The sequence below is a fragment of the Podarcis melisellensis genome, assembly GCF_964234715.1.
Source record: "Podarcis melisellensis genome assembly, chromosome: 2".
In the NCBI taxonomy this organism is placed as follows: Eukaryota; Metazoa; Chordata; class Lepidosauria; order Squamata; family Lacertidae; genus Podarcis; species Podarcis melisellensis.
The window spans coordinates 32,743,716-32,768,223 of NC_138529.1; the positions used below are offsets into that span (position 1 = coordinate 32,743,716).

General features: G+C 45.4%; 1 protein-coding gene across 2 annotated transcripts in view; it reads right to left on the reverse strand.

Annotated features, from left to right (window-relative positions):
* The window catches only part of GRIN2C (glutamate ionotropic receptor NMDA type subunit 2C), a 93,027-nt gene that overhangs the window by 55,592 nt on the left and 12,927 nt on the right, over positions 1–24,508 (reverse strand). For both annotated transcript variants that reach the window (XM_081899557.1, XM_081899556.1), the window contains exon 2: positions 4,998–5,421. In XM_081899557.1, coding sequence (XP_081755683.1) covers positions 4,998–5,414 — 417 coding nt within the window. In that variant the 5' untranslated portion in view covers positions 5,415–5,421. The remainder of the gene's footprint in view (positions 1–4,997; positions 5,422–24,508) is intronic.

A 24,508-nucleotide genomic window follows, 5' to 3' on the forward strand; every position in this document is an offset into this window, starting at 1 on the left:
CCAAGGTTGGGAAACACTGCTCTAGATGATGCTGGACTCCAGCTCCCATCAGCCTCATCCTGCATGGTCATCCGGAGGACCACCCCAATTTATAATGTCCCCAAGAAAGTCAACATTTGTGCTGCAAAACGCAACCCCATAATCATGCCTTAATGTATTCAAATGCTATGCTAAAATATAAAAATGAGCCAGCATTCCTATGAGTGTTTGCATCAGTGAATTAAAACACTTGAAATGAAAATATTCTGCTTATAGAAAAACAAAATTTCAATTGTTGATCAGATCCAGTTGAGAACAGTGAAACAGCGTAACCCTCTTTTTGCATTGCTATAAATGGAAACTATATAAATGATTACTTGGTGTTTAGCTAAAGGGTGGGGAGGAACAGTGATTAGCATTCCCCCCCCCTGCTCTTTTTAAGAGCTTGATTGTGCCTGGGTGTCATTTTGAATGAAGTGCTCACATTATTTTAGTTTATTTTAAATAAATTAGATTGGGGGGGGGGGAAAGGTGAGCATGCTTTCACATGCATTAAAGCATTTCTCGTCCTCTCCTTCAACGTGCAAGCCCTGGGTGCTCAGAAAGGTCGCCGCGTGTGTGTAATCCATGCAGCATTTACTTGTGACCTGCTGCTGACGCACATCATGGAAGGAGGTTGGCAAGGAGGGAGGGGATGCAATATGCTAATGCTCTAAATGAACTTCTCCTGTTGTTCTTGGCCCTGAGGAAACACTGTGGAAACACATTAGGCAGCTCAACCAACGTTATAACCAACGTTCATTCCCTACAAGCATTAGCTTCTTCTGGGGGAAGGGGGCACCTTCTGGAGCTTCTCCTCTTCTCTTCCTGCTCACTACAGACATGACAAGACTACCACAGCCTTTCTCTTACACTACTTTGAACAGTGGTAAGCAAAGGGACTGTGTGGATCAACGTGCTGGAAAGACTTGTGTGAACAGCTAGCAAGTTGGGAGGCACTGATCTGGGTTACTGTCAGAAACACTGGAAATAATGGCTCTCTCTCTGTGTTTTAAGGCCTTCCCAATAGAGCACAATGTTCAGCACCATGGAGAGCACCTCAGTTGCTGCATTGGCTGGGCTGTCGTGCTCACACTGCCCCCTCAGCCATGATAGCCCACCATTGATGGTGGTAGGCATATTTCTTTCCATGTGCCTGTTCCCATGTATGCTTAACTTTGGGGTTGAGAGCGGGGAGCCTTTAGCAGCAACAGGATCATGCAGGACATGAGCATTGAGCCCTTTTGCCACCTTTGCCTTACTTGGCTGTACTCCACTGTTTCAGTCTCTCACACACACACCAATTCCAGGTTTACCTCTGGAACCTGGACCAACAGAAACAGAGAAATGGAGCTGGAGCAAACAAGGCAACCAGGAAACACAGAGGATGGGTGAAGGTTCAGCCCGCTGACCCTCTCTGCTTACACACACACACACTACTTTCTTGCAGTGGACATGTGAACAACAGTTCCGTTGCATCTGATTGGGCTCCTGCCGTGTGTGTGTGTGTGTGTGTGTGTGCGTGCTGATAGGGTGGAACAGAGGTGGAAAAGTACAGGGCGGGGGGCGGCTTCCCAAAATGGCAACCCCTGTGTTAATCTCGCTTTCCTTCACCTTCAATCTATAGCCATTGAAATATGTGTCATGATCTCATTGCACGGTGCTATTTCCTCACTCCAATGCAACAACAGTTAGCGAATGATGTGTCACCTGTTTCCACCACTATTATATGAGGAGCAGGAGACTGAACTCAACCTGGGACAGAGTTGGTCTTCAAATGAGAGGAATATGCACTTGTTTAACAAAATTGAGCACCTGGCCAGGAAGTGGGCTTTCAGTGATGCCATTGGGGGAGGCCTTTGGGGCAGAAGTTCAAACCCACCCCCCCATTTAGCAAAACAAGCAGGAGGATCCCCAAATGCATCAGGGTGGGGCCGACCACAAGTTGAAGTGAAGGAATACATTTTACCATCTAAAGGAGCACCCCACCCTGAGACCATGAAATTCAGAGACTAAAATGATCTTACTGCACCATAGACTAGCCCCTTCCTCTGATGTTCACTTCCATGTGGTAAGATGCTCCTCTGGAAATGCAGGCAATAGCTATCACCCCACTGTCACGGACTCATGCTTGGGTGGGTTTGTGGTGGCAAGATCCACCAGGGCTCTCCCTCTGCCACTGTTACATCATGTAACAGATAGGCTGCTATGGATGGGACTGCTTGCAGCCACCACAGGGATCAGCTTCCGCATGATGAGACATCGCCCTACTAGCTCTTCTAGAAATCATGGCTTTAATTTGGCGAGACCCAGCAGCAAGTTCCTGTCAATAACCCAGAGGCCCTTTTTGACTGGAGAGCAAGAACTTGTTAGTGGCCAGCGATGGACATTTCCATGAATTGCTTTATGGAGCACATGTTGCCAGGGGAATGAGCACTAATGGAGCATGGCGAAGGTGAGGAGGCTGATCCAAGGTGGTCCTTATTGTTCCTAATCATGTCCTAAAGGCTTCCCCCACCCCTCAAGGTAAGTATCACACATGATATTGGTCTTATGTAAGTTGTGCTGCCATAGAACGAAGCTCAGAGAAATTTCCCCGTGAGCAGGTGACAGTAACCGTCGCTGACATCCTGTGACAGGCAGGCAAGCCAAAAATAATTACACAGCGCAGAGCCCACCTGTAAGGAATCAGGGTGCCCTACAGCAACCACTGCGCCGAACTTGCACGTGCTCTGAGCTGGTGATTTAAGAGGTAAATGCTGGGGTGAAGCATGGGACTGGATTCCACCCTCGCCCACCTGAGCTACATCCCAATGGCTTTGGGACGGATACAGAACAGATGGCATTTTGCCTTCCTTCCCACTAGCCTCTCCTCAACATTAGCATTCTCTGCACAATAACTTGTTGGGACTTGCTTACAACAATTGGTCCAGAAATCGATAAACGGACATCACATATTGACAGAGTCATTGGCCACTCAGCTTCCTCCCCTCATTACGAAGCGAGACAGTCCATTTTTCCCTATTTCAGCAGTACGGAAGGTTTTCATTAGGCACTCCATAATCAAAGGAAGTTTATCTGATTTCCATTTCCTGACCAAGACAGTTTTAGCAGCAGCTAACAAATAAATGGTTGGTTGGATCATTGGTCTCTAAAGCGACAACAACAGTTCTTGGCCATTCAGGGCCAGGAGAATACAACACAGATTATCAGGACCCTGGACCCTGTCCCTCCACATGCTGGTAACTATTAGCTCATAGCCATGGGTAGGCAAACTAAGGACCGGGGGCTGGATCCAGCCCAATCACCTTCTAAATCCGGCCCAAGGACGGTCCAGGAATCAGCATGTTTTTACATGAGTAGAATGTGTCCTTTTATTTAAAATGCATCTCTGGGTTATTTATGGGGCCTGCCTGGTGTTTTGACATGAGTAGAATGTGTGCTTTTATTTAAAATGCATCTCTGGTTTATTTGTGGGGCACAGGAATTCGTTCATTTCCCCCAAAAAATATAGTCCCCCCCCACAAGGTCTGAGGGACTCAGGGCCCCTTGCTGAAAAAGTTTGCTGACCCCTGATAGCCTTTGGCCATAAAAACAGTAGCAACAGGCTTAGGGAAATGGAACTGTAATGGAACTGCTACAGCCTGACTTTGCTTGTATGGTGTATGAGACATTTGGCAACATACTGGTAATTAATATTCACATTACAAGTGGATGAGAGTAACCTGTTTAGAACACAAATACTTCTTCTATTATATAATTTTCCCAAACGTCTAGCCTTAGACTTTTCCTAGAGAGAGAGATGGACCATACAGCCATACAGAATGGGTGGTATCCAGACAAGTAGCACTGCCAGTGCAAGGACTTCTGGCTGCACAGTGCAATGTCCCCTCCTTCTCATCTCCCTGCAAGTCCCACTAAATCTGTTTTGGGGGTTCCCCCAATCCTTTGGAGCAGGTTCAGAAAGGGTGTGGTGGCAAGCAGAGAGGGACAGGAAGCTACTTTGTGCTTCTTTGCTCTGGTGGTTTCACCTGATATATGGTATTCTTTGCAAGGTATTTTTTGCAAATGCTACCATACCGCAGGTAAGCTGAAGTCCAGGCAGTCATGACGAATTCACTGTATAGTTAACTAAACAATACAATGGTCTACATGGCTACTCAAAGTAGGTCTCTTTGTGTTTCATGGGGTTTGCACCCAGGTAAGTGAGTGCAGGATTATAGCCTTGACTGTCTTGTGAGGAAGGAGCAAAAAGGTTGATGGCGATGGGGCCAGTATCAAGGCAAAACAAACAGATATTAAAGGCAGCTTAAGTTTATAAGACAGCGGTATAAAATCAACAATAATTTTAACATGTTATTAATAAAATAAGCATTATTCTGTAACATTTAAAAATCCCGGCAGATCTTAGTGGTTTTGCAGTTGGGGCAGAACACTATAAAGTAGGAGCCAGTATTGTTGCTGAAAATAAAATAGTATATATATATATATATGTACCACCCTCTTCTTTTCACAGCACCTCACCCACTCCCCTGTGGCTACAGGCCTAAGGCAACTCCTTCTGGAGTGCAACTGAACATAGGGAATATTCATCGGTGAAAAAAAGCAATAACCAGGCTAGAGTAAGACTAGTTGAAACCTTAGAACTCTACTAAAATGCAGGGGTGGGGTACCCAGGAAAAAATATGAAACTGTATAGTGCAATGACAAATCACTATGGTTAAAGGAAGCAAACTTTGATGCTTAGGATACAAGCACCAAGTTCCCTTTTGCACCAGCTTTATTCCTCCTTCTATATCTTCACAATAGCCATGCAAAGTAGGTTAGGTTGAGAGATGTTGCCTGCCTCAATTTAGGAAACGAGCAAAATGCAATGAGAAGCGAGTTCGAAATATTAACTGCACGTAACCCGACACATTTATGAATGGTGTACTGCATTCACCCCCAGTCTCCCAAAATAAAGAAAAGTTTTTTTTCACCTTGGGTGTTAGGACCACAGCAGATCCTCCACTGATGCTAATGATGGGGACGTTGGTCTGGGACGAGATGAAGTCCAGAATCTGCGCCACGGCTTCTGTGCCGATGTTGTCCTCAAAGACGATCCCGTGAATTTTCGTGCTGGACAGCATGTTGCAGATTTGGGTCAAGAGAGTCCTGGGGTTGGTGTCGTTCACTACTACGGTGACCGGGTGGATCTCCAGAGGCATATCCAGGAAGCTTTGGTGCGTCAGCCGGCTGCGTATGTGGACAGGGTAGGAAGAGCCCCCGAAAACCACTGCCACCGTTACCACTGGTTCCCCGGAGCTTGGCAGCGAGTCATCCATTAGGACAGCTGAACAGCCCAGCACCATGGACAGCACCAGGGTGTTTGTCAGAGCTCTGCCCATGTCCACCATGGATTGCCTGCAACCCAGGACAAAAGAAACATTGGTCGGAAAAGGACAGTGACAAAGGATCCAGAAGGAGAGCTGGAGGGAGGCATTAAAAGATGCTGTTTTGCCAGCAGATCTAAAGTCAACCGCACACAGCTGTTTAGCCACCAATGTGGGCCAGCCACCGAGCGTATGGGAGACAAGGGAGCCAATCCCAGCCTTCCGACAAGCTTGTCTGCACGATGTGCCACTTTTGAACACCTGCTTGCTGTGTGCATGCTTTGCATTTTTAGTTGCACATTAAAAAAAGAACAATTTAGGGGAAGACCCGTGTGAAGTGGCCCCTGAGCAATAAAGCGACAGGTGGAGTTATTCCACAAAGCAGTCGCTAGACTATTCCTCCCACCCCTTAATATAGGCACATTTGGTGCCATGCTTTCTTCCCTCCAAACCCAACCGCACCTGCTTCACCCATTCCCTCTGTCAGATCAGCTCTCCAGCTAACCTCCACCCCATTTGTTTATCAGCCTGCCCCCAGCTTTCACTCTCCCTCCTTCCCCAGTTCCCACCACCCAGCCTTGCAGTCAATCCATTCTCACAATCCTTTACCCTTTCTGACCCTATAGCCACCTTTTCTCTTGCCACTAAGCTCCCCTCCAATCACAACCCTGTTCTTCCCAAACATCCACACTTGCGTAAGTTTCCTTCCGTCATCCTGGACGCCCTTTCATCCGGGGGGTGGAGTGAGGAATCTGTGGCCCTCGAGAAGTTAACAAGACTACAAAGCCCATCACCCCTGGCCACGCTGTCTGGGGCTGATGGGAGATGGACTCCTGCAGCCTCTGCCAAGCCACAAATTTCCCCATCCCTGATTTAATCCCAGCCACTTCTACACTTTCTTCAACCCAAATTTCCCTCTGCTGCCACCCAGTGGCCATTTCCCAATGCTTCCTCGTTCTAGCTTTTTCCTAACGGGTCTCTTTGATTTCTTAGCGTCATTCAATCTCTGCTCGTGTATTATATATTCCCTTTTCAAAACATTCACTGCAGTGATCTCCATTTTTATTCTTCTTCTTTGGTATATTTTATAGGGCACATAGGCTTGGTAGACAAAACATCCCAGATTCAGTCCCTGGAATCTCCAGGTGAAGCTGCCTGAAACCCAGCTAGACAGCTGCTGCCAGCCAGTGCAGTCGATATTGACCAATGGTCTGGGCTCACTTTAAGGCAGCTCCCTATGTTCCTGTTTTGGTTAGAATAATGACTCTTGTAACACACAGGATAGACAGAGGCAAAAAGAAGAAGCAGCAAAAAAACTCCAATGCAAAAGGCTGGAGGCGAAATTGCTTGGCGCTTTGTATAGCTGACAATCAAATATTTAAGAGGGAAGACTCTCCCATTCCATCAGTCATCTGCACTGTAAATCATCACTGTAAATTCAACACTCATTGGCATCCCTGCCAGCAACCGCCAGTCACACAATGTTCTGGATCTCTCTCCCCCTTCTGCTGCATGAATTGGAAGATCAGCACATCTTACCCTAACAGTGGATACTCTCAAAGCAAGATCTTTGTTAGCAGAAGTGGAAGAAAACTGCCCTTCCTCAAGCCAAGTCTATGCTTCATTGAGGGCAATTTAATTGGGTTATGCTTCGCAAATCTGCTTTGGGTAAGGGGCTGCTCTGCTTCGGACCATTTCGGATGAGACCTGCTTTGCTTCAGATCTACAGTGAAGGGTGGGCTTTGGTTTTCCAAAGCTTCATGTGTCTCTTCATTGACTATAATGAAGAAATCAAGAAATGGCTAAAAAAAAATTGGGTTTTTTAAAAAACCTTTTTGCCAGAATTGGATTAAACTTACAGGTAGTGTAGCTGCTTCTGAAGGGGTGAAAACCTGCCAAATTTCAGATTGGTGTTCTCCAAAGATTCACAGACATCCTAGTGTTTAATTCCCTGACTTCAGCCAAATGCAACTAGGGTCAGAATGGGATGGAAAGTGGAGGGGGAAAGGAAGTGACTTGCCTAATTGCTAGCACTCAGGCATAAACAAACAACTGCAAGTGTCAAGAGGAATTAGGATGCAAGAATAGGATTGATTTCAAGAAAGCTTTGGTCTGGACTGGAATAAGATCACACAAGCAAAACACTACCACCAGCAATTCAAACTGTTTCAACTTTGCGGCTCCTAGAAGAGTAATCATCCCCTCCAGTTGCAACTGGAGAACCCTGGTAAAGTCAAGCCCTAGTTGGAAGCTATAGCTGTCAGTCACAAAATGACACTGACTCACTCACATAAAACCCACTTTCCTTCCTGCCTCCCTAGCATTCTCGTTTTATGGGGAGCTTGTGGGAGGTTCAGAAAGGATATCCCATTGACCAGATAAGTGTCCAAACACCCTAAGTGGGTGGGTCTCAAGCTTGGAGAGCTGATCATTTCACTTTGAACCACCCCAAATTATAAGACCTGCTTTGCTTTGGAGGAGGTCTGAATACTTGCAGAGCAGCCCACTTCAGGGTGATATTTGGGCTTCATCCAAAGCAGATATACACCCCACATACTATTTATACATTTACCCCTTCCACTCCTCCAGGATCCACCTGAATGTTGAGATGAAGAGGGTGGAACAGTTATGAACTGATCTTTTGATGAGTGGAGAGGGAGCCATAACACAACACTGATCAGCACACATCTCTCTGCGAGTGTGCCCTGTGCATGAGAGAGTGTGGCCAGCTACACACACTTTTGTCCCCTAGCAAGTGGCCCTTGGAGGGTTAGCCAAAAGTGAATGTGGCTCTCAGGCTAAAAACAACAACAACATATTAGCCACCCCCTGATACAGAAAATACCACCTTGGCGCAGTAAGCAGGACGAACTTTCTGCTCTGCCATCACATAGGTTTTCCCTCCACCCTCTCTCAGTTTCCCTTCTTCTGATTCTCAGTCTAAGAAATTGCTCTCTCACTCTCTCCCCCCCCCCCCGAGCCTATACAGTGGTACCTCGGGTTAAGAACTTAATTCTTTCTGGAGGTCCATTCTTAACCTTAAACTGTTCTTAACTTGAAGCACCACTTTAGCTAATGGGGCTCCCATTAGCCGCCACACCACCGGAGCACGATTTCTGTTCTCATCCCGAGGGAAAGTTCTTGACCCGAGTTACTATTTCTGGGTTAGCGGAGTCTGTAATCTGAAGCGTCTGTAACCTGAAGCGTCTGTAACCTGAGGTACCACTGTAAAGTGTAATTCGGTGGAATTCTATGGCACACCGTACTTCCCAGGTGAAAGAAAATTACAGGTGCAGAGATGAAAAATGTTAAGATGGATGTTGGTGCTAATAAAGAACGACTGGGAACAATATGGAGAAGTTAGGCAAAAGGCTTCTTTCAGCTGGGGCAGCTCTCCCTCAAAGCAGAAGGGAAGAAAGGAAAGGGCCACCCGAAACATTTTGCTACCTGAGGTAATGAACAAAAGGCACCCCTCCCCTCTTCACATACAGAAGTCATCCAGACTGGCAGTAGAGCCTGACTTCCCCACTAGTGATGATATTATGTCTTCCACAGTACCTGAGGCACAGGGCCAGGGCCTTCAGAGGCCCTGAGCCAGCCTTTCTCAACCTGTGTGTCCCCAGATGTTGTTGAACTACAACTCCCATCACCCCTAGCTAGCAAGTCCAGAGCTCAGGGATGATGGGAGTTGTAGTCCAACAACATCTGGGGGCCCACAGGTTGAGAACCTAAGACCTGAAAAGAGTATGGTGCCTCCCATGTAATTCAAAATAAAAACAGTACTAAAACATAAAATAAAATTTTCTTCTTTGAAATGACACTAAACACACTGCTGAGGCAGCAGACTAGTTTGGGGCCAGGGGGAAGGCAGGCCATGTAGCGTAAATATCAAGTGATGCAACTTTTTTTACCTCATATTATCCAATTTTCTAAAAATTTTGTACACTCGTTGAATGATCATAACTAAAACTAACATTTTACTCCTTTCCCCATCCCATTTGTGAGTTATAAGGGTTTGAAATTTCCAAAAAAAACCAAGGACCATTTTGGCCTTGCCAGGCTACACAAAAACCTTAAAAGCTCAGCCCAAAATGGAGATGTGTCAAAACTAAAAACACCAATTTCTTCAAAATGTCATGGGCTTTAATATGATACGACTTACTGTAATTTTTAAGTTACAAAATTTAACATTTTAAAGGTAAAGGTAAAGGGATCCCTGACCATTAGGTCCAGTCGTGACCGACTCTGGGGTTACGGTGCTCATCTTGCTTTATTGGCCGAGGGAGCCGGCGTACAGCTTCCGGGTCATGTGGCCAGCATGACTAAGCCGCTTCTGGCAAACCAGAGCAGCACACGGAAACGCCGTTTACCTTCCCACCGGAGTGGTACCTATTTATCTACTTGCACTTTGACGTGCTTACGAACTACTAGGTTGGCAGAGCAGGGACCGAGCAATGGGAGCTCACCCCCTCGTGGGGATTCGAACCGCCGACCTTCTGATTGGCAAGTCCAAGGCTCTGTGGTTTAACCCACAGCACCACCCACGTCCCAACATTTTAAAAAACATTTTAAAAAGTGATTAATAAAATGAATATGATTCGCCAAGGCAAAAGAGTTAAAAACGTTGGATCACTTGATATGGAAAGACCCATCTCTGAGGAGAAAAAAAATAGAAGGTCTGGAAGGAGCAGCCAAGGGGATGTAATGGCTCCCATCTCTCTGCACCTGCTGTCTGAGGCAGTTACCTCACTTTACCCAACGGTAGGGCTGGGTGGCAAATACCAGTCACATACCAATAAATTCAGATTGCACAATTACAGTTGTTTCCCCCCATCTATTTCCCCGCATCTACTTTTCCGATAAGGAAAGTGAGGGGGAAATGCACCGAAAAGTGGGGGATCCACACTTTTTTTGACGCAATTCTACCTAAACATTACTCAAATCAGAACAAAGGCTCATTATATAATGGCTGCCACTGTCTAATCACTCTAAAAACAAATCAGGATGAATGCTTGATAGACAGGTCACCTGGAAGTGCCCAGAGAGAAAATGGTGCCCCACTAGAGTTCTAAAACTGGGTTATAAAGTGCCCCTGCAAATTAAACATTCTCTCTGTTTCCCCCCCTCCAGCCACAAAGGAAATCTGCTCCACGACTCCCCAATTCTTTTGCCTGTTTCCTGAGCAGTTAATAAAAACCCTCTTCTCCTTTCCTTCCACATTGCCCTTGGTTCCATAGCAGTTCGGTCTCCGAGTGTCCTTGAGCCATTTTTAATTTTTTTAAATGATGTTGGGGAGCAATATTGTCACTCCCCCTGCTGCCCATCCTCCTGGTCTTATGACTCCTGCTGTCCCTTGGCTGTGAGCTGCCGCAACGCAGCCTGTCTTCACCATTTCATTTCTTCTTCTTTTAAAAAAAATATTTCACAGCCTGATAGGCACCTTCAGTTCCATCAACTCAAAGATTAAGTACCAGCGGTAATAATAAAAAATTTAAAACACTTCAAGGGAAAGAAATTAGCTCTAACTACTTCTTTGGATGAGGCAGCAGTTAAAACAGCAGGTCTTGGGAAAGAATGCTACAGGGCAAAAGACACACAGGTTTGGGAGTGGTCCCTAAAGCTAGCCTTGTCCCCACACCCCAATCCTAAGCACAATCACACTCAGATTCCATTGACTTCACTTAGAGCCGGGCTACTCATTTGGATGGCTGCGTGAAACACCTGCCCTTTTGCTAGTGTTTTCCCCTGCAAATGCGTAAAGCGCGGAAATAAAAGATGCATGCACATGCATCTTTTAAAAGCACCTTTACGAGTGTCTGGGAAACTTGATTAGCATAGCGATGCTTCAACAGGCATGCATATCCATTTCACACCGCCACACGTTCACGCCATAATACATCAATGTTTCTTGCAATAATTGCAAGCCATAGGGCTGCCCATTGGTCAGCATAGGATAGTGAGGGACCCATGGCCCTGCAGATATGGCTGGACTCCCATCGCCCCTGGCAGTTGTGTCATGCTGCCTGGGGCCGATGTGAGTTGGAGGCCAACAACATCTGCAGAGCCACAGGTTCCCCAGCTCTACTGAAGGGAAATGGGGACAAGGTCCCTGTCGCAGCCAGCAGCTTGAAGAGCCCTCTCTGCTCAACTTTCTCAGCTGCCTCAAAAAGGTCCCTTCAGTTCCCTTTTCCAAATTGGCTTTGAGCGGCATAGAAATGGCCAAGCCAAATCAAACCGCTCTAGCTTGGTGTCCCAGCTCCAATTCAACTGCTTCAACAGACCGCAGAAACCCAAGACGAGCAGTTATGAAATCTAGCTGTGAGCCTTGCACTTTTCTGAAACTGTGTGAGTTACTAAACCATTTAATAAGACTGATCTTCGTGCAGCAGCAGGTTAGGAAGTTTTTAATGTGTGACATTTTGATGTATTTTTAATGCTTGTTGGTAGCCGCCCAGAGTGGCTACGGAAACCCAGCCAGGTGGGTGGGGTACAAATACTAAATTATTATTATTATTATTATTATTATTATTATTATTATTATTATTAACCAAGCATGGGTTGCAGCCTGAACTAAGGTAAAGTCCAAACAGTGGCACTAACACCATACACATTTTTGATAAAATAAATTAATAAGGAAGCAAGCTAGCAGGTTCGCAAATGCATGGTTAAGCTAAAGGTGGGTCCCAGGTCTGAAAAGGTTGAACTCTACTGCCTCATCCAATTACTACCTTGCCTCTTTTCCAAAGTGGCCTCTTTGCAAACTCATTTGAGAGGACCTACTTCTAAGCACATATGCAGAGCATCAAGGTCATACTACCCAAGCTACAAGGACTGAGAGGAATTCTGCTGGCTTCCATCTCACTGAGGGATTTTACCAGAATGTGCCACATTACCTGGGGGGTTTTTTGGTCCTTAGGATGAAATCCTATGTGTAGCTCAGACAGGTGTTCTCAACATACAGCCCACAGAATGGGGAAACTTGAAAAACTTCTTTTTAACCTCCCAGCTCTTCCCACAAGATCCAACAGGTGAGGCGTCAACTCCCTCATTTGGCTGTTCTCAGCTTCTGCCATTGTGATTTAACTCAGCTGTGAGAAAAACTGGGTGGTTTTCAACTAGGTTTTACTCCTAATGGACCTAATGGACTCCTAATAAACATGACAAAGTAGTCATGTTTATTAATTTTAATGGGTCTGTTCTAAATATTAAAAAAAGTTAGCTGAATACCGCCCTCACACCCATTATAACCATTTCATTCCTGGCTATTTAGGTTTTATTCATTATATTTACACATATCTATAATGTCCCATCTTTCTAAACATTTTATAAATTCAAAGCAAATCACAAAAATTATTAAGAACGTAGTACATCATACCATTTTAAAACTCTAATAAGAGTGATTACCATAGATTTTTACTTTGACTGGAGTTTGTATCCAGCCATTAAACATTGTTCTTCCATCCATCTTTATGAGTTTTGGGAGGCTACCAAACCATATTCCTCATCCTAATTTCCCACAACCACTCTCAAAGCCATCCAAGGTGATTAGGGTTGTCATTCCCCCCCCCCCCACCAACACCACCTTGGAAGCTTTCTGTATCTTCAAAAGTGACATAGCAGGAAGAAAATCAGCAGGTGAACCTTTCCCCCATCAAGATACAGGAAACCTCTCAGGAAAATATTGCCAACACACACTACACTACATTGCAGTGTGTGTTGTAGACATATGTAATACACACACACACATCCCTGAGATGCAGAATTTTATTTACGGTATTTTATTGGCTCTGGTTCCTGTGTCTTTTACAACAGACTTGCATGCAGAAATTTAAGCAAGCAAAACTTGTCCCAAACAATTCCTCTCTGTGCCAGGAAAACCTCATGGGCTGAATTTCTGCATGCAAGGTTACAGTTTAAAGGCACAGGAGGAGGAGGAGGAGGAAGAGGGCCAGTGAGCAAGCTGGCAGGCCCAACGTTCACTGAACAAAATTCCATTCCACCCCAATGCTAACACCAGCTTGATGCTCCAAGCGCAAATGTTAGCATTTGGAAAAGGAAATGCAAAAGTTTAATGGCAAAAACTTGGCCAGTGATAACCAAAGCATTAACGGGGTTGGAAGAGGGCGGGAATCAGTTTTGCCCTGGGCTCCTGCTCTCTTGCCGTCACTAATCCTGGTTTCCTCTCCATCCCTCTTCCTCTCTCTTTTTGCTGCAAGATGTCAGCTGCCAGCAGGAGTCTTGGAAGCACCAACTGTAATTAAAAACTGGATTTCCAAATACGGCGCTGCTTTGTGGGGAGAACATCCCTTGCTGGGCGGACCTTTGCCTGCTGGGCTCCATTTAGACAGATGCAAGCACTTAGCTGAAAAAGCAACTGGAGGAAACAGGGCATTGGCAGTGCCCAGGGTATTTGCACTCCTGGCGCCTCCCAACACAATCCTCAGCACTTGCCCAACACGCCCAATTTCTTTTCAGAAGATGGATACTAGGAGGTCATGCACACACTCTCAGAAGATCATTCTCTGGAACTAGGCTGGGCTCCAACCATATTCTAGCAGGGGGGCTTTTGAATCTGGCGTATTATAAACTGCCCAGCCATTCCCTGCATTAGTGAAGCCAAACATATTGTCATCTGCATTGTACTTTTCATGTACTGTGCACTATCCCCTTAACTTTTGCACTGTTTTCTTAAGTGCCACCCAGACCCCAGACTTCATCTGTCTTAAATGAAACACTGCTGCAGGCCTGCATTAAGACCACTGCCAGGGGAACTGCGTAAACTACCATATTTTTCGCCCTATAGGGCGCACCGGTCCATAGGGTCACCTAGTTTTGGGGAGGGGGGGAAATAAAGGGAAAAAAATTATTTTCCCCCCCCAGGTGAGGGGCTGGGGCGGGGGAAGCCCGAGCTTCCCCCGACCCCAGCCCCCAAAACAGGCTGCTATCCGCAAGCCTTGGGAGCCCGGCGGAAACTCTTGCGAGCTCCCCAGGCTTGCAGATATCTGCCTGAAGCCTGGAGAGCGAGAGGGGTCGGTGCGCACCGACCCCTCTCACTCTCCAGGATTCAGTGAAAGCCTGCATTCACCCCATAGGACGCACACACATTTCCCCTTCATTTTTGGAGAGGAAAAAGTGCGTCCTATAGGGCGAAAAATACAGTAATTGATGGATCAATCCATCAACCTCTGATGGATGATTTAGAAGGATTGGGTCCAGCATCACTTTCCCTGTGCATGTGTTCCAGTATCCATATTCAGCAGAGTTACATCTCAACGCAACTCCTTCCTTGGGGTTGAAGGTACACACAGTAGGCAATAAACACTCATGGATGCCATAAAGATTCAGTCAAGTGTAGAAGTTTACTTGGCAGGTATAAAAGAGTAATGGTAGCAAATATATATATACAATCATTCACCAGTACCATGGTAAAGGCATACTTAAAGAGTCCAACAAGAGTCCAAGACACACTCTCTCTACTTCTCTCCCCACAAAGCACAAGCAAGAGACTTACAACAAGCTACAAATTACAGTGGTACTTCAGCTTAAGTACTTAATTCATTCTGGAGGTCCGTTCTTAACCTGAAACTGTTCTTAACATGAAGCACCACTTTAGCTAATGGGGCCTCCCGCTGCCGCTGTGCAATTTCTGTTCTCATCCTGAAGCAAAGTTCTTAACCCAAGGTACTATTTCTGGGTTAGCTGAGTCTGTAACCTGAAGCATATGTAACCCGAGGTACCACTGTACATAGAACCGTTGTTATCAGTACTTCCTGTCACACTGCACATGTCCAAAGAACAGCTCCCACAGAAAATGTTCTTGCATAGGAAAAAAACAATCTCAGTCTTCTGATGATTCCTGAAACAACTTCTCTGTTTCTGGAACAATTGATTCTCACATTGATTTTACCCCATGAGATATATTGCCACAGGGGCTAGATTAAATCGACCAGCAGGCAGGATTAGGCCCCCAAAATGGACTTTGGACATGCCTGCTTTAGGGGATGCAAACCATACCACTTTTAATTCTTCTATTATTTAAGTACAGAGCTGTGGCACATGGAGTAATTCAATCAAAGTGCAGAATACACCGTCGGTGATTCATCCTATGAATGAAATCTGTCTTGCACAGAGTCAAACCATTCAGTATTGCAGGTAGCTAACCTAAGTATTGGGGTAGCTAAGCTGTGGACTCTCCAGGTGTGGCAGGACTAAGCATCTCCCATCAGCCCAGCCGGCATAGCCAATAGTCAGGAATGCCAGCAAAATCGGGAGGGTCAAATGCTCACCAGCCCTGCGATATTGTCTACTCTGCAAGGTCTCAGGCAAAGGTCTTTCTCAACATTGCAATCTGAGATCTTTGGGGATGCCAGGAATGATGGGAAACCCAGATAACTCTGTGTTCTTTCACCAAATGGCACCTCCAAGTATTCATGTTAAAATTCCTATTTTCAATTATAATTGAAGGAGAAATTGCTTTGCGACAATTAAAAGAAAAAAATCCGGGTAAATGCTTTTCACAGTACATTTGCTTCATATTGCGGGGCAGATCTCCTAAAATATGAGCAACTGCTAAAAATGATGAATGGGGTGATATAACCCAACTTCACATCTGTAGTGGTGTGCATAAAAAGTGCTCTCTGCCCCACCCCAAGTGTTCTTTCGACTATTAATACCAACTGTAATGATTGTACTGGAGATAATTACCTCTGATGCTGTTCCAGCAGAGGTGATTAAGAGAGTCTGCTTATGGCATTTCCTTCCAGTACGAAGGAACTCACAGCACATTCCCTATGCATGTCCAAAGTATACCTCATTGAGTTTCATGGGACTTGCTCTTAGTTAAGTTTGTATAGCCTTCAAGCCTTTCGATTCTGTCCCTTTCTGCATGGATGGGGCTGCTATATAAGCACTATAGAAAATGTTCACTATTCATATATTTGGGACAGGGGCAGAGAACGCGATAATCTCAGGTCTGCTGAACCGGGCTGCTTCTTAGAGGAAGAGCAGGATGCAACATGGTAGAAAAGTAGAAGCCCTTTTCAAATAACAACCGAGGAAGAAGGAACGTGCGGAAGTAGGAGAGTAAGATTCATGTCCACGGTAGGGTTGCCATATGTCCTCTTTTTCCAGGACATGTCCTCTTTTTCATGGGTAGAGTCATCATAGTTAAGTCAGCAAATGTCTCCTCTTTTTTGCTCTTCAAAATATGGCAACCCTAGATGGGGTCCCATCCCTGACCTCCATGCGTTAATTCAAACCTGTGCACTAAACAAAATTATCTGGTTCTGTGCACAATGCATGCGCAGTAAATCTTTTTCTTTTACATGCACAGTAAGTTCTAGGCACAGAGCATGAATTAATGCATTTAAGTTGGGTGTGTGTGGCGAGTGAATGAGTGCAATATCAGATTTCCCTCCTGCACGCTGTCTTTCTCTGTTGTTTTCTAGAGAGGAATACATCACCCACACACAAAATACTATGTCACCCACTCTATTAGAAAATTCTTCTGGACAAGTCCCATAGAAATGACTTTTGATGAGGTTTGCACAGCACCACCTTATGGTCCTGGATGGGCCCAATCTGTCTATCTCCCCACATGGCCACCATTAGCAATTCCCAAAATCATCTGCCTGAGGCAGCCGCCTCGCCTCGCCTCATGGCAGGGCCTCCTTTGGAAAGTAACGAGAGCCAATAAATCCATCACAATGCGACTGGCGTTATAACTCTTCTCAAAACATGTTCATCCATATGCAGCCTGGAGAGCAGGGATTAATGATGACAATCACATGGCTGCCTATCTCCACGGAAAGGTATCATCCTCAGCGTATCCCAGGGGGCACAAATCAGGAAAGCACTCTGTGCTGTTGCAAATTATAGCAATGCTGCCATTTCATGTTACTTTGAAGAGAGGAAGAGACCAAATATATATTATGAATGGGGGAGTTCTGATGAGCAGTCTAAACAATGGGCGGGGGGGAGGAATAACACCAATGCAAGTGGGTCAGTCCTAACGTGGGAAGGCACTAGAGACTCCCTGAAGTTCTCTAGGGATTTGATATCTGATCCCCTGCCCCATACACACACCATAGAAAACATTCAGGTGTGTCAATTAAAGGGTTGGCTGTGTTTGGCCTAAGATTTGTAGGGTGCTTTGGATACTCAAGATTTGCACCTCTGCTGAAATGTGAGGATCATTTTCCATCCTTATCTCTGGCTTAAATGTGGCATGTTTAAACACTGGTTTAGAGCAGTGTGCAACGAACACAATGAGAGGAAGGAGAATTGCAAACACAAACACACACACACACACACACACTCCCAGCTCTGTATGCACAGAGTCTACATCTCCGCAAGTTATATACACAAGGAGGTGCAATCAGGGTGCTTGGTTGGTGCTTAAGTCTCCAAGTCATGCATATAGGCTCCATGCACATATAATGGATGAATGTGCGAAAGTTGGGAAGGAGGAGATGAGGGGAGCACAAACCTGTCCGCCGTACCCCGGTGCATTCTGTTTATCATATGCGTGTTCAAAACATGACAGCAGGGCCGTCTCACCCACAGGCAGTAAGGATGTGGGGCACCTGGGCGCCAGGCTCTCAGGGGTGCCAGGCCAAGAGTCCAGGGCACGAGAGTCCGAGGAAGAGCCCGTCCATCAGTCAGAGTGCCACAGCGGGCTCTTCTGCTGTGGGAGGCGCTCTGCGCTGCAAGTTCGGGGGCAACCAAGCCAGCGAGACGCCGAGGCAGGTGGACAGCTCTGCCCTCCTGCATGCCTGGGACTGGGCAACCGGGGAGGTGCGTGCCAGGCGGATCTTTGCACTCCTGGTTCATTAGGGATGATGGGAGTTTTAGCCCAACCTCTGGAGGGCAACAGGTTAGTTATCCTTGCTGTAGACTTTGTATCTAATATAACCAGTGCTTTTTTTTCTAGAAAAATAGGTGCCGATACTCACCATGAAGTTGTTACAGTAAGTGCCACACTTTTTAACAATGCAAAAGAGGTGCCATTACTGTGTACCCTTGAGTGTACCCCCTGAAAAAATCACTGAATATAATGCATGTAAAACATGCATTCCAAACAAATACAGTGGTACCTCGGGTTACAGACGCTTCAGGTTACAGACTCCGCTCTCCCAGAAATAGTACCTCGGGTTAAGAACTTTGCTTCAGGATGAAAACAGAAATCGCACGGTGCCAGCGCAGTGGCAGCGGGAGGCCCCATTAGCTAAAGTGGTACCCTCAGGTTAAGAACAGTTTCAGGTTAAGAACAGACCTCCAGAACGAATTAAGTTCTTAACCCGAGGTACCACTGTATCAACTTCCCCTGGCACAAAGACAAAATGATGGTGGGAATGTTTCAGCTCCTTCATTTCTGCATGTCAGGCGGAGGGGTGCTGCTTGAGACTCTTTTAAATGCATGTGCTGGGTGGGCAGGTAGATTTTTAGGTTGGTGGCGCAAACTGCAGAGCAAGGTTTGGAGATCTGCTCTTGGAGCCTATATCTGGAATCTTTCAAAGAGCATTTGTTTTTGTTACTTTTATGCTTCATAACAATGAAAAAGGGTGATGAGAACCATTATGGGCCACTAAGAGATTTCTACTTCAAACCTGGAAGGCTAAATGCCTGCTATCAGAAGACCTCAATGCCCTTGCTGCATTTCAAACCACTTTTTATAAAGGCTAACTTCACTTGGATACCTATCTGGACATTTGGATGACATAGATCGAGCTTTATGTGTAAACTAAGAAAGATGAACTGTTGGTTATTGCATTGCGAATGTGAGCTGATGGGCTTTTCTTTCTTTTCTGCACTTCCTCCTTTCCTTTCACTCTTTTTGGCTTTAATAAATTGCGATGAAAATCAATTAGAATACTTCATGACAAGAGACATGGATATTCCTGAGGAATTATCACATGCAGGCTGAAGACCAGAAGTGTCTGCCCCCAAGCTCCTTCTCCCTAAATGGTGTCCTCAGTCTGGCTGCTGTTAAATGTCCAAGGTAAAGCAAAGAGATGGACAACCCTAATGTAAGGCCAACTTCGCCCCTTTTGTTCCCTCCCCTCATTATGATTTTTTAGGAACCAGCCAGGCAAATAGAAAATAAGAGCACCTTTAAGCATTGCAGGTAGGTCTCCCCCACCTTCATACTTGACACCAAGGAAGGGCCATAACTCGGTGGTAGACCACATGGGTTGGATGCAGAAGACACCCAGTTCAGTTGCTGGTATCTCTACTTAGGAGGATTAGGTGAGATAGCAGGTAGGCCTCATTGTCTGAGATCCTAAGAGAGGTCCTGTAGGTCAGATGAAACAAGACTGGGCTAGATAGCCAAAGAGTCTTAAACCTGATATAAGGCTGCTTCCTAAAAGGAAAACAACATGGCATTGAGGATAGGCTTTTAAAAAGAAGATATTTCAAGGTGGGAGATTAGGCAGAAGACGGCGAGGATCCCAGGTGAGAGCTGGGAGGGTCCACCCTCATGACATAGAATAAAAGTTAAAATGTATTGTTGACAGAGGGCTCTGTATTCTTTTTAACGTCCCCCCCTCTCCTTTCTATTCTTTTCTCTTTACTTCTGCTCTTTCTTTCCCTGCCCCCACCCCTTTAGATTAGTTTGAATTTTCCTGTATTTTACGCAGAAAACTTTTAATGAAAATTTGATAATAAAAGGCTCAGTACTCAAGTATGCATCAAGTATGCATTTTTTGCACAGGAAAAAAAAGAAAGAAAAGAGGATAGGCTTTTAAGGCCTAAGTGGGGAACCCAAAGGAGAAAACAGCCAGGACAATTCAGTAGTACATCAAGGTCCTTATTAATTCACTAGGAACAGGAATTAGAATTACAGTAAACTGTAGCCTGTTTGATGTGCCACCCTTCTTCACACCCTTTCAGATGCAGAGTGAGGCCACTGAGGGCTTTGGTGGCAATAGTAGCTGCCTCCTCCCCAGCTATTCCTTCTGAACTACCAGACATTCCCCTCTGTTGCAGGACTGAGCCATGTAAGGTGGCTGCTCTGTTCTCCATAAGTTAACTTGCTGCCCTCAGGTGTGGCAAAGGATGCTGTCTCAACACGGACATTGAATTAAGAGTTAACTGTCCATCTGGTTGTCCTTTGTACAACGAATGGAGGAGGGGGAGCTCCATCTTGTCCTTCGTGCCTCAGGCGGCAAAATGTTTTGGGCCAGCCCTGATGGCCTAGGCTTGCGCACCAAACAGCTACAGGCTGTTCCTACCCTTGGCGAGGGTTGCAGGGCTTCCAGCCGCAGCTACCCTTGTGTAAATAACCCCTTGTTATTAGAAGCATTGAGAGTCCCATGGACTGCAAGAAGATCAAACCTCTCCATTCTTAAGGAAATCAGCCCTGAGTGCTCACTGGAAGGACAGATCCTGAAGCTGAGACTCCAATACTTTGGCCACCTCATGAGAAGAGAAGACTCCCTGGAAAATACCCTGATGTTGGGAAAGATGGAGGGCACAAGGAGAAGGGGACGACAGAGGACGAGATGGTTGGATAGTGTTCTCGAAGCTACCAGCTTGAGTTTGACCAAACTGCGGGAGGCAGTGGAAGACAGGAGGACCTGGCGTCCTCTGGTCCATGGGGTCACAAAGAGTCAGACATGACTAAACAACAACAAATTAGAAGCATCAAACTTAAGAAAAGGGAGGATCCAGATTCTGTGAACAGAGACCTCCCATTCTGCCAGCAGGAAATGTGATGCGTATCAGTGCTATTACAATGCAGGCTTCATATTTCTTGCCACATTGCATGAGCATAAGACATGTCGGTCCTCAGCACATATGGGGCAAAAGGGGGCCTGCCACGGGGACATATAGGAGTTGTATTGGGATCGCAGAAGCAATGGGCAGTGAAATATTTGGCTCTCAGCAAGGAGAAAAGGTGGGACCTAAATGATGCTACTATCCTGGGCCAGTTTCTCAAGCGTCTTAAGCTAGGAGATAGTTCCTAGGTCCTAGTGCCTGCCCGATCCTCCTCAACCTCAGCATGGGGAAATGGAGAAGGCATTGAAGCCAATACAAACAGACACCTGATACCTTCTTAGAGCTGACATTCACGGTTATTGTGACTGCATCAAATTTGTGAAGGCATCGTAACATGACATACTCAAGTTTACACACTCCAGCCTCCCTGCCTGGGCTGGGCCAGGCTGGTAGGAAAGGCTCTTCTACTCATTGCTGTGAATTTCCAAGTATTTTTAGCCCTGTGATCAATAATTCATGGTGATTATGGCATCAACTACCTGAGACCAGTTAAAAAAAACACCCAAAAAAGAGGCCCAGAGTCTCTTAAATCCAAGATTCACCCATTTTAATTTCACTTCAAGGACATTTAAACACATTGTAGGCAGCACTTTCTCCCCATAGAGGCTAATGAGTTTCTTCTGAATCAGATTTGATGCACCACTAACACTACAGAAACTTCTGCATCATGCTTCAGCTGCTTTGTGGCTCCATCTTCAGCTTCAAGGCTACCTCTGTCTAGTGAGAAGAGTTATGCACACCAAAACTGGCCCGCTTGATACCAGGACTTAATCTTTAACAGAAGAAGAGCCAACGTTCAAGTATCACAGAAGCAGGGACAGACTTTGGTCTTTCGTGGTTTAATCCCGATTGAAGTGCAGAGTGTTTGAGGTCTGGGACATTCGCAGGGAAACCAAAATGCTTGTTTACAAAGCTATTGTACTACCAACCTTACTGTATTCTTGTGAAACATGGACCACTTATAAACGCCATCTCCAACTCCTCGAAAGATTCTATCAACGGTGTCTCCGAAAAATTTTAAACATCACTTGGGAAGACAGGCAAACTAATACCATTGTACTGGAAGAAGCAAAGATCACCAGTGTCGAAGCAATGATTCTTCAACATCAACTTCGTTGGACTGGTCATGTTGTGTGGATGCCTGATTATTGTCTTCCAAAGCAACTACTCTATTCTAAACTTAAAAAGCCTAATGCTGGTGTTCAACAAAAGAGGGTTAAAGACTGTTTCAAGGGGAAAAAAATTAATATCTAGTATAAACACCAACAACTGGGAAATGCTTGCCTGCCCACACTCCAACTGGAGAACAGCCTTTACCAAAGGTGTCATGGGCTTTGAAGACACTCAGGACACAACTCAGGAAGCAAGGGAGAAATGTGCTAAGAGGGAGGCATGCTTGGCAAATCCACACCGTGATTAACTCCCGCCAGGAAACCAATGTCTCCACTGTGGAAGGATGTGTGGATCCAGAATTGGCCTCCACAGTCCCTTACGACTCATTGTTAAAACCATGTTTATGGAAGACAATCTTACTCGACTATGAGTCATGACCAAAGAAGAAGAAGAAGAATAGGGCTGCCTCTGAAGATGGTTCAGAAACTTCAGCTAGTGCAGAATTCAGCAGCCAGGTTGCTCACCAGAGCAAGGTGGTTTGAGCATATTAATGTTAAACAGTGAAAAGGAGGTTGGAAACTCCATGGTTCCTTCATAACATCAAATTCGCTACTCAATGCTAAGATGAGGATTCAGAGCCAGAGAGATAGATTGAAAACCAGAAATGAACAACAAAAGTAATGTTATGATCCCCTGAACATATCATACATGAAATGTCATTTGAGCTATGGGGGCGGGCGGGTGTTTGTGTGTGCGCGCATACACCACAAGTGTCCCGAAAAACAGGAACATCCCATTTCCCCCTGCAAGAGTACAGTGGCCATTTTAAGTGCACAATTTCATGCTGAGAACTCGCCCTAAAAAAAGTTGGTTTTGGGGGGGCTGCGATATTGCAGTGTGCCCAAAAATGAAAATGGATTCCTTACATCCTAATGGTGGCCAAGAGGCAGATACAGATGAATTGGAAGCATAAAGATACAATTCCCCTTAATCAATGACTTGACAACATGACAATATTGGCAACATATGAATGGGCAGCTTATAGATGCAGACTCTCTTTGGATAAATACAATGATATTTGGAATGAGTTTACACAGAATATATTTGGTTATCAATAACTATGTGTGTATTAGGATTAAAAGATTATAAACATCTATATACTAATGTATGGAAATGTAACAGAGTATTTCCCCCCATTTTTATCATTCTCACTCACTTTTTTCTTTCTTTTTTTGGTCACTCTACCTTTTTATAAATCGAATTCTTCAAATAAAATACTAATAATAAATGACTGGTTCATACAGACCAAAAAGGGTCGCCCTTGTGAAATTCGCTAAAGGTGCACTGTAACTCTTTGACCTTGCTCTAAGGTACAGCGCACCCTGGTTCCTATCCAGCAAAGCACTTACGCATGTGCTTAAACTAAGCACAGACTTCAATGGGATTATTCACAAGCATAATGTTAATAATCATACTTGAGTGCTTTGCTGGGCTGGGGCCAGATTGTTCACCTCTTTCCTCATCTCACTGTCCCCTGTATCTCACAGCAGCCCCTTAACCTGCAAAAAATAAAACACAAAAGAGGCGACTTCTTAAGGGCAAATGCAAAGATCAATTCACCTAGCTCTAAAATACACACTATTCCAGGGCTAAACAGTAGCATCTCCTTAAGTGCCAAGTTGCAACACACACACACACAAAACAGCCAAGGACAGGATAAAGAGAATGAGGATGCCATCTCCATTTCTAAATACAGAATTAAATTGAGGTCAGTACATTGCTGGGACTTTGGAAATCCAGCCAGAAGAACCCTTCAGCTCTGCTTGCAGAGCACCAGAGTGCCATGACTGACAACAAGTGGTCAGAACCTGGGGAAAGGGCACCTCTGAGACAAGGGTTGATGCCTTGTTTTCTGATTCAAAAGCACTGGCTCTACAATGCACTGGGATGCAATTCACACCCAGTTGGAACACCTTGAGCTTGCAACGTAATATCACAGGCACTCCGAATCTCAATATCACCCATTGTCTTATTCAAAGGGGACATCCCTGATCTGTGAAAGTGCCTTCCCCAATTCTCCCCCCTCAGGAGCATTATGAAAAGCAAAGCTTGGGGAGACATCCTTCACGAGCCTGCGGGCAACATCTACATTACATACAGAGATTGGCTTTATATTAGCTGAACTGCCCATTGATAGCTGAACTGTGATAGCTGCCTCCTCCCAA